Source organism: Pteropus vampyrus, unplaced genomic scaffold (assembly GCF_000151845.1).
Source record: "Pteropus vampyrus isolate Shadow unplaced genomic scaffold, Pvam_2.0 Scaffold3, whole genome shotgun sequence".
Classification (NCBI taxonomy): domain Eukaryota; kingdom Metazoa; phylum Chordata; class Mammalia; order Chiroptera; family Pteropodidae; genus Pteropus; species Pteropus vampyrus.
The window spans coordinates 17,018,251-17,034,008 of NW_011888784.1; the positions used below are offsets into that span (position 1 = coordinate 17,018,251).

The 15,758-nt window shown below is 39.7% G+C and overlaps 1 protein-coding gene across 2 annotated transcripts in view; it reads left to right on the top strand.

Moving 5' to 3' along the window:
• Positions 1–5,617: 5,617 nt before the first annotated feature.
• The window catches only part of GAREM1 (GRB2 associated regulator of MAPK1 subtype 1), a 191,543-nt gene continuing 181,402 nt past the window's right edge, over positions 5,618–15,758 (top strand). For both annotated transcript variants that reach the window (XM_011361834.2, XM_011361842.2), the window contains exon 1: positions 5,618–6,181. In XM_011361834.2, the coding sequence (XP_011360136.1) occupies positions 6,061–6,181 (121 nt within the window). In that variant the 5' untranslated portion in view covers positions 5,618–6,060. The remainder of the gene's footprint in view (positions 6,182–15,758) is intronic.

Consider the following 15,758-nt stretch of genomic DNA (forward strand, 5'->3'; position numbering starts at 1 on the left):
TTTCACTGCTTGCCAGAAAGAGGGGTGGAAACATAACATGATGGCCTTTCTTTAGAGGATTTGTCAGCACGGAGTTGAAATCTCATTATCTTTCTAGGGAGATGCTTAAAAATGGAAGCTATCTATAACTGCCTCTGACAATAAACCTCCTTTGAAGCTTCAAATCATCAGAAAGCCAACAGCAAACTTGTATACATCCTGCAAAATTTTTTGATACTAATAAATATTTAATGACATTAATTATTATTTTGGCATCAAAAACAAAATGAAAGATTTTCTACCTGTGCCATCCCTTTAAGTAGATAAAGCCAATTAAGCCATTTCTTTAACCAATACTTTAAATGTATCATTAAAACAATTTATAAATTTATGTAAAATGAATAATTAGTGATTGGTTAGTAATGGTGCTTTATTTTAGTAAAAGATTTCTTGAAACTGCAGAATTGTATAGCTAACCTATGACTCACTTAACCACTCTTTTGGAAAGCCTTGCACATAATTTATGAAACCACACCAGACCCAGGACCACGACAAATTACCAGAGTTTCTCCAGCTGAGGTTCTGTGCTTGGTGGGGAGGACAAACACCATCTACAAAGAATTGGCTTCCTTATAAACCCAAACCTATAACCTATAAAGTTATGCATGTATAAACATGTATATGATTTTGGTAAATTCAATAATTAAATGATCATTTGCCTTTTTATTTCTGATAATTCTCGAATTTTAGAAGTTCCTACAACTTCAGCCATAATGTTACCTGTTTTGCTGAACTGTAAACACTTAATGAACAAAAGGGACTATTATTTAAAATAGTGGTTTTAACACTGTAGGTTGTATTACAGATGATGAAATAAAATTAGTGGGTCATGACTAACGTTAGGAAAATTTAACAAAAGAATAGATTAAAAGATGAAGATGCAGTATACATTAGAAGTATACAAAACTATTTTGTGAAACTTTTGTTTCAGTTATATATTTATGTATACTGGGTTGCAATATGATATGTGATTTTAAATAAGGATATGTTATGTATTGTTTTGAAAAATAAACATGCCCCATGAAATCCTATTTGCAACTTGGGATATTTTTCCTTAATATTCCTATATAGTGATTTCTGTATTATTCGATTATCTACCTAAGACACATCCTATATTAAAAGCAAGCAAGAAAGAGACAGCAAAGTAAATTTCTGAATATGTTTTTAAATCCTTCTTGAAAGTATCCATACAGTATATGCTTCTTTATGGTACTTCATGTATCTATTCTCTCTGTGTCTCTATAGAGAGAGATGATGAGATAGAGATAGAGATATAGAGATAGAGATAGAGATAGAGATAGAGATAGAGATAGAGATAGAGATAGAGATAGAGATAGAGATAGAGATAGAGATAGAGACAGAATAGAACCTTCTATGTGCCTGCTGCTAGAGATGTAAAGATAGTAAAGCAAGCCCCTCTGAGGGTAAAATCCTAGTAGGGGACACTACAAATAAGCTAACAAACAATAAACTAATAATGCGCTAACAGTTTTAATAAGTGTAACTGATAATCTAGAGTTTATATCTCCAGTTCAGTGACAAAAGGGCAGATTTTGATTTCAATGAAATTCTAATTTTCAGATGAATGAAAAGAATGTGAATCAATCTAATAGTAAACATTTTTATATAGCATTAGAACCTTAAAAATCTTGAAAATTTCTAGACTTAATGAAATTTAATTGTTTTTAATCAAGAGATGCAATGACCTATGACATAATAGAGTGAGAGGATGACCCACTTACTTAATTCAACAAACATTAATTGAATACTTTCCATGTGCCAGGCATGGTAACAGGAGCCAAAGAAACAAAGGTGAATACAATACACTTTTGGTGGCCACAGTTAATTGCTGCCTAGTACGGAAAGCTAACATAAGAACAGATAATCATCGTGCAATTAGCATAATTAAAAAGGGGGATACCAGGTGTAATGGTGACACATGAAAAGGAGTGGTCAGCTCCTTGGAAGATACACAGCATTTCAAGGAACGCAAGTACTGAGTGGGAGCTAGGAGTTTCACAGGAGGAGAAAGGCAGAAAGACAGTCCAAGCCGAGAGAACCACCTCTTCAAGAGCATATATGAGCATGGCATGTTTAGGCAATACAAGAAGGTACTACTACTAGATTCTAGGATGCAGAATCAAAATGAAGCTGGGGAGGCAGATCCAGCCACATAAGGAAAGAACCTTTTATGCGGAGGGCTTTTACTTTATTCCACAGACAATGAGGATACAGATAATGTACAAGGTTTTAGCCAGGGAGTGACTTAAGTCAACTCTGGCAACAGCGTGGGAATTAATTGAAAGGGAAAAGAACTTAAAGACCTAGAAAACAACGGGCTGGGTACTTCGATCTTACACACTTGACCACTAGCTCGTTCTGTGACCCAGGACACTCTGATATGAGGAAAACCTACATGTAATATTTTTATCTTGCAAAGCTGATAATGCAGAGAATTTAGAAGTTCTGTAGGTATAAACAGTAGTTTCACAGTTAGGAAGCTGTGAAGCCATCTCTCATAAGAGTCCTATGGTATTATAAGCTTATTCACCCTTGGGCTTATCAACATTAAATCAGCATACGAAGAGTCCTCTTCATATGGGTATGTGCTTCTGAATCACTGTGGAAAAAGCCTTCTGCAGGCTCTAGGTTTGGGGAGTAAGGTCCTACAGCTGGGAGCAAGCACCTGGGTTTCCATTTGAGGAATGTTCCTCTACTCCTTGCTCGATATAAATCTTCCAAAATCTAATGATTACTCACAGCTGCATTTATCTCTTCCTCTTTCCTCTAAATTTTGCCCCTTCAAAGCCAATACTTCTTTTAATAATGATAGCAATTTTATGTATTAGGTGTTATTTTAAGTGCTAAACATAGTTTCAAATGATTAAATTCTCATATCAATATGATGAGGCGAGAACTATCACTATCGTCTTTGTTCAGGCTGCTAAAACAGAATACCATAGAGTGGGTGTCTTATAAGCAACAAATACTTATTTATCACAGTTCTGGAGGCTGGGAAGTCCAAGATCAAAGCAGATTCCATATCTGGTGAGAGCTCGCTTTCTAGTTCATAGACATAATCACTTCCCAAATGTCCCACATCCAAATAGCATTACATTAGGGACTAGGTTTCAACATAATAATTTTTTGGGGGGGGAAGGGGACACAAACATTCAGTCTCTAGCAATTATCTTCATTTTTTTGGAGGAGGAAACAGCAAGGTACCCAAGATTTGAAACTGAAGCACAGCTACCAATCAAACCCCAGCCATCTGGCTCTGGAGTAGATATTTTCAATCGCCCTAATTTGCTGCCACCCACAAGTCTCAATTTAAAAAGGTACCCAGTCAGAACAAGGAACCAGGACATCAAATTTTGCTTTACGGAAAACTTTTCTTGAATATTCCTTTTTTATAAACTGCAAAATCCTGTAAGTTTTGCCCTGGTGTCCAGTTGTTGCGCTTTATATACATGGTTTGCATTGGTTCAACAATCTTAAGAAACACACCTCCTCATACCATGTTTGGAAGTATAGTTCAGTCAAAAACCGTTCACCAATGTTTTTTTACAGTTTAACCAAATTCTCACAATTAAGATCTTTCTATAAGAATTCCGTCAGAACATGAGACGTATATAAGAATTTGTAGCTCATTAAAATTTCTTTCCTTTATTACTCAAGGTTGAAATGAAACCTTTTCTGCAAGATTAGCAGTAAGAGCAAATGTCATGTTCTCTATCGATAAAAAAAAAGTCAGTTGCATTAATCTTTTTATCTTGTCATTAGGTCATAAGTCACCAATCCTTTTGTGAGAGGGAACTTCTATTCCCTGAAGCTTTTAAAGATATAACAGTAACAGCAAGTTATTTTTTAAAAATCAATCTACCATATATAGGTTCCAGAATCTACTTACTGCTTGAAGCACCCCTGACCCTGCCCATTCTTGAACGTCTCCTATATTAGTTTTGGAATCTGAGCTTTATTTCCAGAAACGGTGAATTATTCAGATAGGGAAAAAAAAAAAATCCACTGACACTTAGCTCCTTATGGTTTTTAAAAATTTCTTCTTTAGGTGAGCAAATCTCAGAACTTTATGGACCTGTGATTCTGAGTAAAATATATACTAAAATGTTTCTCATTTAAAGACTTCAAAATTCACGTGAATGACAGAGGTCAAAACTTTCAGCAAAAGAATTTTGTGAAAATTATTGCCAATGCTTCAAATGAGAGGACAAGAAAGGTGGGTGGAGAAGAATCTGTTTTCTTTAATTGCTAATGGAGTGGTTTATTCATTGGCAAGACCTATGTCAGCCCACTGAAAAGCAGCAGGGTGCTTTCAAGTTCCCTCGGGCGGGGTGGAATGGTGGGGGGAAGTAGGGCTTATTCTGCCTTGTACACTGAATGCAGGTTGAAAATATTAAGAATCAACATGCAATCCTTTCACCTGGCAATCACTCACCTCTGCTAGGGTAAAATAATGCTAAAGAAAGGAAAGAAAGAAGGAGGGAGGGAGGGAGGGAGGAAGGAAGGAAGGAAGGAAGGAAGGAAGGAAGGAAGGAAGGAAGGAATGAAGGAAGGAAGGAAGGAAGGAAGGAAGGAAGGAAGGAAGGAAGGAAGGAAGGAGAGAAAGAGAGAAAGAGAGGAAAAAGAAAGAAATTAGCACACAAAAGTAAGGATATGCCACTTTTACATTCTGAGCTCCGTCCGCGGTGAGCAGGCCACGGTCAATACAGAGGGACAGAATGATTTATCATGGAAGTCAAACTGTATTTGGATTACAGCACGGCCATCTACAAGTTCTGTAATCTTGCCCAACTACCTAATGTCTTGGTACGCGTATCTAGAAAACTGGAATAATCCTAACTTTTAAGATTGGAAGAGAACTGAGGGAGAGAAGCGTGTGAAAACAGCTGGCCCCGGAGGCTCCCAGCAACCTAGTTTGCCTTTTTCCTTTGGCGTATCTATGGCGGTTGGTGGCCTCGTCCCCCGCCGTCTCCAGCAGCTTATTCGTACAGTGTAGGTACTAAACTGGACGGTCACCTTTCTCCTTGTGGGAACGTCTGCCTTTTTCATTCTGCCTAGCAGCCCAAGTCTAGACTGGTAGGGTTAACTTCGAGCTCCGTTTACAGAGTTGTAGGGTTGGGGAGAAACGCCAAGGAATGCTCCACGCCTGCCTTTCCAGTCCGTCAAGAGGTGAGCACCAAATAGCTGTTTTGTGCCCGGTATCAGAGTCAGGGTGGGGAGGAGGAGGGGAGCGTGTCTGACACCCAGACTAAGATTCCTGAGCTCGCTCCGCTCCTCTTGGGCTCCGGGAAGAGCCCTGAGCAGGGCAGGAGTCTGGGCGCGCAGTGGACCCGGAGAGGCTGCAGGGCGCCCGAGCGGTCGGACGGGGGAGCGAGAGCTAAAGCTTGCGGAGATCGCGGAGCAGAAGCGAGGGCGACCGCGGCCGAGAAGCTGACGCCGCTTCCAGCCCGCCGGGCCTGGGGAGGCGGAGCAGGCGGCGCCGGGGAGGCGGGGGCGGGGGCGGTGTCTCCCCGAGCTGCGCAGGCGTTGCTCGCACCTTGTTGATTAGTCAGTGCTGGGAGCGCTGCTATGGCGTTTCTCAGACCCGCGGCTCCTCCTCACACGCTCGAGGCGGAGGGAAGGAGGGGTAAGAGGAGGAGGAGGAGAGCCGGCGGCCGCCGCAGCTGCAGACCCGGGGCCAGAGGAGGAGGAGGAACGGGAGCAGCCGCCGCCACCCGGGCCGCCGCCGCCCGCCGCCGCGGGGCTGCTGCGAGTCCTCTCGGGGCTTGAGGGCACGCGGGGCGCCGCAGCCATGCCCTGCAGCAGCAGCTGATCCCGGCGCGGGTCCCCTCCCTCCCGGCCGTTTCAGCCGCCGTGCCCCCCGGGCTGCCCGGAGCCGGAGTGCCCGGCGTCTCCCGCGCGCCCCAGACCTCGAGCGCGAGCAGCCGCAGCCGCCGAAGCGCGGGTGGTGCCGGCGGCGGCGGCGGGAGCGCGGGGCAGGAGGAGGAGGAGGCGGGGAAGATGGACCCGGCGCCCTCGCTGGGTTGCAGCCTCAAGGATGTGAAGTGGAGCTCGGTGGCCGTTCCGCTCGACCTGCTGGTCAGCACTTACCGGCTGCCCCAGATCGCGCGGCTGGACAGCGGTGAGTCCCGGCCCGGCCGCCGGCGCTGTGCAGACCCGCGCGGACCGCAGTCTCGGCTCGGGTGCCGGAGAGGGTGGGACCGGGTGGGGAGTGGGCTGCCCGCCCCCCAGCACTGGAGTTGGACGGAGCCACTGCCGCAGCCCTGGCGTGGCGCTCTCAACTCCCCCCCAGCAGCAGCTAGAGATGTGGAAATCGGAGCCCTTGCAGTATAATTAAAAAGGACGCCTAAAAAAACCAACATAGGGGAAACCTCTGCAGATCATAATCTTGGAGGCGATCCATCTCTCCCACCCGCCTGCAGTAATTACTCAACCTGGGAAACCCTGAAGAGTTATCTTAGGCAACTTTCTTTCAAAATAATTGTGCTTTGGGAGACATCTGTATTTTTGGATGCCCTCCTTCCTCCCCCACAAGAAGCTGCAGATTTAAGAGGAAAAGCTCCTGGGTGACCAATGAAAGGGATCACATTTCTCAGAGACCTTTTATTACAGCTTGTCTGTTTTGTTTAACCGAACTGAAAGTAATTTCGGGCTGTGTGTAGAAAATGTTTTTAGCAGAAATGATGGTATGCTTAAGGTTAATAATTAGCGCATTTTTCCAGCCTGGAAAAATTTTAAGTCACCAAAACCTTGGAATTGGAACCCGAGCTCAAAACTAAGAAAATGCTTGTAGGTACTTCCTGAAACTGGCCACCAGACACAAACCAGACATCCCCCAGCTGTTTGTTCTGCCCTGTGACATCTGCAAACAAGTAGATAGATGTGCATACTATCAAGCGGACACCTTTTATTTTGAGAGTTGTGCTATGTAAAGTGGCAATATAGATGTGTTTTGCCTTCTTTTGTGTTTTTACAATAACTTCAGTTGATTTTGATTCCAGACTGTTTGCAGAAAGAAGCTTGCTGTGCTGTGGGGCCGCGGGAAGCACCTGGCCCCAGGCTGGCAGGCAGGCAGGTAGAGCTGTGGTCACATAGGCCAAGTCAGAAGAGCACTGAGCAGAAAAATGTCATTTCAAGTCACAAGGACTTGGGGGTTACTCCTTTTCTGCGGTACAAGAGTGCGTAACATGAGATGTATAAATGTCCAGACATTTTTATTCTCTTATCTATGGGGTTAGATTAGACCTTTGAAATACTGATGTGAAAAAATAAATGCAGGTAAGTTCATGAAAGCTGGAAAACAATCTTGGCATCCTCGCTAGCCTTGTTTGGTTGTGGTGGTAGTGGTGGGCATTGGGAATAACTCGAAATTTTAAAACCAGTAATGAAATACAAGTGAATCCAGGAAAGGACAGGTGGTGTTTCGAGGCATTTCTGCTTAGAGTGGGGGTGGGAGTGTTTTGTACTTCGAATATGTATCTGCAGATCTGAATCTGTGTGTACGTATATGTGTTTCCACAGTGTTTCATTTCCTATTTCACTGTGCAAAATTGTGTATACTGGAAAGCCGTGAGTCCTCACCTTTTCTGACCTTTCATCTCTGCACACTCCATCCATACTTCTTAGCTAGGCACAGTATTGGTGCATCTACTATAAAAGTCAACCAAAAGCTTCATTAAACTGAGAGTTTAAAGAGGCTGAAAATCAGTTGCAGACATAACTTTTAGCTTTATTATCCATTTTCCTATCCCTGCCATTCATAAAAAGGATCTGAATCAGCAGTGTACTCATCCCACACTTCTTTGTAAAATCAGGACGTGGGTAGCAAGTCTTAACACTGTGTCCTTTCAAGTTGTGGAATAGATTTTGATTACTGTGTAATTTCAATTCTTTATTGTAATTTTTCTCTTATTACTGCTTGAGAATCATAGTGGCACAAATTTGGAGTCATAGCCAAATACCGCTTTATACCTTGCTTCTGTCACTTAATGATCTCATCTTATTTAAAATTTGTTTTTAATAACTGCATAATATTCATTGGGATGGCTGTGTTATTCTAGTCCCCTATGATGATCATTAGCTGCTTCATTTTTTACTATTATAAGTTATAATATAATGAACATTCATACATAATATATCTGTTAGTTTGGGTTAAGATCTATTCCTGCCTCGCTGAATAGGCATATGAATCCTTTTAAAGTCCTTGATGCATACAAATTGTCAAATTGATTTGGACACTCAAGATGATACTCATTTATACAAGAATTGTAGGAGTACCACTCTTTCCACAGCCTTACAGTATTAAGTATCTTAAAAACAAACAAAAAGAACTTGGCTGATTTGATGGGGGGAAAGTGTTAGCTTACCAATTAAATTTGGATAAACTTTAAAAGAGTCAATCATAAATTTCATGCTTATTTCTAAACATGTTTCACAGCAATGCTTAGAACATGTTAAGGACATGCTACCATATTTATAAATGCTATATGTGAAATCTCAAGTTTTGTGCAGTCCTCATCCTGTGTTTGTCGTTTTGTGGTTTTAGTAGTGCAGGTACATTCTACACACACACCCTATACTTAGGCATGAAAGTAGTCATTTCCAAATCACTTGTTTTAAAGTACTAGAAAGAAGTTGAAAAACATGCCACTAGTTGACATTTTGCGAAGAGAAAACTATTGGCTAATTTTAAGCAATTTTAAAGAATATTGAATATCTAATTTCATAACTGTTGACTACTGAATGCCTACTATGTGCGGATACATTGCAAGGTGTTTGAAGTATATTGTCTCAAATCCTCAGCAACCCCATTTTAAGGACTTTGAGAACCTGAGATTCAGAGAAATTGAGTGACATACCTGGTAAATGGTAAAGTGAGATTTCCAGCTGGCTTTTGTACTCTAAAGACAGACCTTTTATCTCAAACTGTACTACCTCCTCAGACTAAATGGGAGTAGGTTTGGAGTAGATCTAACATCCGCTCTAAATAGCCCCACTGTCTCTCTGAGAGCCCGAGGACCGGAAAGTCAATATTTTTAAAACAGTGTAGACACCAAATTAAGTGCTGGCCTCATTCATCATATGTAGACAACTTTCTTCTTCCCAAAGGAGTGGCCAAAAAGAGGTAAGAGGCAGTGGGGAAGAAGAAAATAAGGAATCAGAGAAAGAAGACAAAAAGTGGAGTCTGGGGGCTTAGGGTATATAGATGTGTCTGATGACATCATTCCTCAGTACATTTGTCATACTTAGAATATTAACTGCACAATAAGTTCATTAACTCTCTAATTTGTTGTGTTATGCTCTTCACTCATGAAATGCTGGTCAGGTAGATGCATTCAATATTACATCCCCAGTGGTGAAATTTGTCATCTTATGATAAGATAAATACAAAACTGGTGAACTTTTAATGAATATTGCCTCATCAATCTTTCTGGAGAACTCAAAGAAAAGTATTCTAGCAATTCTTCTTAGGAGTGAGATACATCTCATCAGCCAGGGTCTGATTAGATACATCTCATCAGCCAGGGTCAGCCAGTTAGCCATGCATTAAGATCAAATATTTAAACTGATTACCAATCTTAGAAACTATTGGCTATAGAACCAGGTTCAACAAATGTGTTTACGACCAAGTAAATGGCAGAGTTCTCCCCCACTCCATCTCTAACCCATCCTCACTCAAAACCAGGTAGGTGGGAAATGGTACATTCTCTGTCTCCAGTATTTCATCTTGGAAAGACTCTGAACAGTTTTCTCCCAACTTTTTCGCCCCTGTTGCTCCTAAAAGATTTGGTAAAACTCTGTACCCTAAGCACATTTTTAAGCTAATTTCTAAAACTTTTCATCCTAAATCTAAATAATTGCATGTAATTTTTCAATATATTATAAATATTGACCTTTTAAATTGTTACATCTATTTAAAAATTCTAATAGGATCTATATTTGATTCTCAGTATTACTCATTTTTAAAAATGCATGAATAAGTTTTTCAACAGTTAAAAATTTTACATCTTTCTTTTTTCTCCTTAAACTTATATTTCCATTTCCCTACTATAGAATTCTGTCCCAATGTAATATATTTTTATGTTTAAAAATGTCTTAATGATCACTGTGATACTTTCTGTAACAAAAAAAGTATATAAATTGAAACAGTATTTTGTGTGTGTGTGTGTGTGTGTGTGTGTGTGTGTGTGTGTGTGTGTGTTTTGTGACCATAAGGCTCTTTGTATTTAAAAATTTGTATTTAAATATTTGCATTTAAAAATTTCCAAAGAATTGGAAATTACCTGACTTAGAAAAGGAGTTGTTACCAAATGCTGGAGCCTTTACTCCTCCACATCAGCATTTTTATTTGTTCCTTTGTTTGTCACCCTGAGATCCTGACACCCTGGCAGTTGAGAAAGACCTGGGGAGGGTAATGCAAATAAATGACTTTTGTAAAGTGGGTGAAAGATCGTTGTGAAGGAGAGGTGTTGAAGGACAACATGGAATGGAGGCCCTCCAACACAGTCATGTTCCCAGGCAGATCAACTTTTAGACAAGATGACATGTGGAAGTTTGGGATCTGGAAATCGGTTTCCTTAAAGGTGTGATGGTGAACCCCTAGAAAAATGTTGGCTTTACTTCAGACATGTACCCCAGTTCCAAGATCACTGGTCTAGATCAGTGAAGGATGAGTTCATGGCCCTATTTGCTGAAGGGAAAGGAAGACCAAGGCTATGTGGACTAAGGGAGAGAAAAAAGATGGTAGGAGTTGCAGGCAGCTGTTTAGATAGACCAGCAGCAATCTCTCCTAACTGTGTGGAGGAATCAGAGCTGATTCTAAGCCCCAGCCGTGTTAGGGGGGTACTCTGGGGCACTCTGGCCCTTGCTTTGTGCCGTGGTGCTTTAACTTTACCATTTGAGTGCCTGGAGGGCTGAAGGAGCAGAAACATAGACACTCAGATCAAAGAGAGGCTCCAAGTGGCTGCAAATGTCAAAGCTGTTTCTAGATCCATGTTTTTATCTTTGAAATTAATTCTCAAAATCTACTCCATGATCGATGTTATTTTATACATATAATTTATTTCTAAAGTAACTTAGTGTAAATCTTGCTTCAAGAAGATGTGCTATGCTTGTGTGTGTCCTCATTTCCCCTGACACTCTATCTTGTAAGAGGGTAGATATACCCCAGGTGGGAGAAATAGTAGTTCAGAGCAGCGGTACCCAACGTTTTTGGCACCAGGGACCGGTGCTTCTATGAGAATCCATTGCTTGATGATCTGAGGTGGAGCTGAAGTGGTGATGCTGGCGCTGGGGAGGGGCTGCAAATACAGATGAAGTATCTCACTCGCCCACCTGCTGCTCACCTCCTGCTGTGCTGCCCGGTTCCTGATAGGCCATGGGTCCACGGCCCGGATGTTGGGGGCCCCTGGTTTAAAGGATGCTGGATATGGAGCCTGGAGACCTCTTTGTTCAGTTACAGGCATTGCTATTTAATAGTATGTGATCTTGGTTAGGTCTCTTAATCCCTTTGATTTGTTGTTTTCTGTGCAGAAGAAACAGACAAACCTTATACTTACTTGCCCATGTATCTCACAGTTATTCATTAATTGTTTATTTAGGCAGCTAATATTTATTAAGCCCCTCCTATGTGTCAAGCCCTGTTATAGGTATTGGGACTATAGCACTGAACATATCAAGACAAAACCTCTGTCCTCATGGAGCTTATATGTTAGTGTATCTACCTGCTGTGATAATTAAATGTAATAATACATATGAAATACATGCGTGTTGCAAAACAGTATACACATATAAGATTGATATATAGTGGAGGTGCAGAACACTGATGGGGGCGGTTTGGGGTTCACAGTTATTGAGGCAACAGAAGTCAATTGATAGTAGATTTTATTATCTTTGTACAGATGAAGAAACTGAGGGAAATGCTCTAGGTAACTTTAGTCTGCTTCTTTTTGAGTATTCCAGGTTATTGATCTAGTAAGCCACAGGTTATAAAAAGGTGGTGTAATGTCTTTATTAGAGAGAAAGTGTTATGAATCAACTAACCCAAGATTGAACCTAGGAGAGACCAGAGCTAGAAGTTAGGAAAGGAGCTTTTAACATGTAAGTCTGACTGAATGCTACCAAGACACTCATCCTTTTTTTTCACATGTACTCATTGCTACTTTTTACTGAGTTGATGGTGATTTTCTGAGCACCTTTACTTATATAACTGTTAGCAGGACAGATGTACCTAGTATAATGTTATACACAAAGTGGATGATGAAGAAAGTCTCTTGAATATTCTTTTAGATACCACATATCTTTACTTTCCTATAGTTATCACCTATTCTAATTGACCATGCCTAAAAATTACAAAAAATAAAAAACAAAAGAGGACCTTGTAGAGGACAGTGGGCGATGATAAACATTTAGACCCACAAGACAAGATTTGGTCACAGGTCCTTCAGTGCTTTTGCTTTTCAAGTAAGATGATTGTTTTGATCATCTTAAAAGAGTATCCACATGGCCAGTAAAATTCTTGATATTTAGTTCATATGTAAAAAGAGAACTGGTTTGACCGTCGTAATGGACTGCATCATAGTTTAAAGGGAGAGTATTTTGGTCTCTTTTGCTCATTTGGCTGCCTGATTGAAATAGCAAGTTCTAGTACACCAGCTTGTAAACTCATTTATTTTTGTTTGAGATTCCTGAGGTATCTGACTTTTCACTTACTGAGCTGCAGTTCTAGGAAAACTCATGAACTCCTTTTCGTCTTCAGCAGGACTATCCATCTTAGGAACACCAGCTATCAAATGCAACTTGAAAAATAACTTTTATTGCTGTTTTATGTATTATTTTGTCGCACTTGACAAAATATAAAATACCTGCACAAATATTTCAGTATATAGAAAGCACTTGATACGCTTTTAATAAATGGATGAGCAAATCTCAGTATTAAAATTTTTAGGGCCCAAAATATCTATATTACTAAAGCTATGTATGACCTTTGTACATCTGAAGTAGAATTTCACTTCTGTTTCAATTGAGATAGACATATTCTTAAAAATATAAATTGGAACTAAAATGGTAGGTCCTAAAATTAGTGGTAGGAAAAATAGAGACTAGCAGACCATCATGATGACATAATGATTCTTAGGGTCATTTTAGGGTTATCAATATTTTCAATTATTTCTAGAAGTTATAACTCATTTTTGGATTTTTTGCTTTCTTGCTAGTTATTTCATTCAGAAATTAAGATGCCTCCTTTACATATGACATGTAGTTATGTCGTTGAATTTTTAGTCTCATATGGACTAGAATGCCATAAATCTTTGGAACCAGTCAGCTCTTACTACAATAAAGAAAAGGCCTGATTGGATAGTCAGCTAAGCATTTAACTATCCATTGTTTCATCTTCTCAGAGCACCAGGGATTTTACATCTAAGCAAAGCAAGCCACTTGGTTTAAATAGTGTTACAAAACTACAACTGCTAATTTGGTACAGTTGTCATCTTCCTAGAATAGCCCCAAGATTGACTTGAAACCACAGTGTCTTAATCCTAGACAATATGTTTCCTTTTATGCCATTGCAGGAGTATTACATAGTAGTAAAAGAAGGACAGAACAATGTTCCCAAACCTCTTTTCAGTTCTGTAGATGAATTACTTCATAATTATGGGGCAAGTCACTTTAATTGACTTTGCTAATTCTTGAACTTAGTTTGAAGTATTTAAATACCACTTGGACTCTTATAGCTTAGTGGTTGTTTAATAAATATCTAGTTATTGAATTTAAAATCCAATATAAAGTCTTATAGTTATGAAGATATTTGTGATTCAGGTTAATATTTAACATCTACAGTAATGATTAGACCTGGTTATAGCTTAGAAGGGAACATAATTGTGAGCAGTGCTTATGTATGTATCCCTGAAATATTTAAAAGAAATTAGGCACTGTTTTTTTTCTCTACTCAGAGAAAAATTTCCTTGGTCAGATTTTTTTTTTTTTTTTTAAGATAACAGTTTTCTCAATGCCAGACTTCAAGATGTTAGAAATGAAAAGTTTATTCTTGATAAAAGGGTAAATACTTTTCTATTTTAAAACTTATCCGTTACCTTGTAGGTAATTAGGAAGCACAGGTTATAACAGTCACCCATTCAATAAAAGGTAAATGAAATGCCTGAGGAAGCCCACTTGAGTAACTCCCTGACATCCGTCTATGCAGATGCTGTATTCCTTGACTGATAGTCACTTTGAATTACCTCTCTCTTCCTTTAGCAGCAATGGGCTGGAATCAAAGAACTAACATCTAGTCCTGGTCCTCAGTAGTTTACGTGCCAAGAATTTCAATTTTAGTCTGTTTTAGATTAACATTTAAAATAAAGCAAGATCCATTTTTCACCTTGGACCACTGACCCTCAGAATCAATCAAGCACCACACCCAAGTTAAAAACAGTTTAATTAGTGATGTCTAAAGAGAAAGAGCTCTAGAAGGTCCAGAATACCTATTTAAAAATAAGTAATGTAAAGCTTTATACAGATATTTTGCTGTTATATTTTGCTGTTTATTTTGTTCCATCTTTTGGTCAATGAAGAGGAAGGGAGCCACTGAGAATAGAGAGGATCAGAAGAAATTTTCACAAACTCATTATGGCCAACTACATCAGTTAAGGTTAATTTTAGTTGTACATAACAGGACACACACACAAAAAAAGAGTGGCTTATACAACATGGAGTTTCTCCCCCGCCGCACCCCCCACCCCACCCCCCACACTCCCATATAAAAGAAGTCTAAAGGTACATAGTCTAGGACTGATATGGCAGATCCACAGAATCAAGGATTTAGGTTCTGTCATCTTCAGCATGTAATTTTCACTTCATGGTACTTAATGGCTGCTGGAGCTCTAGCCATCCTGTCTGCATCCCAGACAGCAAGAAAGGCAAAAGGATTTGTCTTACCACTGGTTCTGTACTGCACTTCACTTACATCTCATTGATCAGGATTTACACACCCCAATATGGGAGGGAAGGCAAGGATCCGAAGTCTTTTAACTGGACACACAATGCCCAGGGGCTCTTACTGCAAGAAATGGGAACTTTGGATATTTGGAGCCGCCTAGAGCCTCTGCCACTCAAATTTTTGCTTTGATGCCTTTTATTAACTTTTTTTTTCCTACTCAAAACTTACTAAAAAAGCCATGTATTGGGCCCTAATTCCTTGACATCTCTTTGTTCAGGTTCTTCCTCAGCTAAGATAGTATGAACTTCTTGCCCCAACTTTAGGCTAAAAGCTTAAAGCAGTTTTATTTAAGGAGCCCTTTATCAAAGTTGAAAACACTTTAAGCCTTGAAAAGTTGTATACTTATAGGAATTATCGTTAGAAGGCACTCGTCACATTTTTTAGGGGCTTGTATACTTTTACATAACTTGCTTTATAACCATTATTAACATTTTCTTGTTATACATGCATGGCATATACATAATGACTGTATCTAAAAATGGGACCAAACTATATATAAACTGCTTTTTAAATTTTACATTAGCTCATGAGCATTTTCCTTCATTATTAATGTTCTTTGAAAATAAAATTGTTATGAGTGAATGAGATTCTATTAATGCTAATAAACCATTATTTACTTGACTGTGTTCCAGTTGTTAGACATTTAGTTGTTTTGAGTGTCATGTTTTTGAGGATAACTTTGTACTCAAATTTTGTCAGT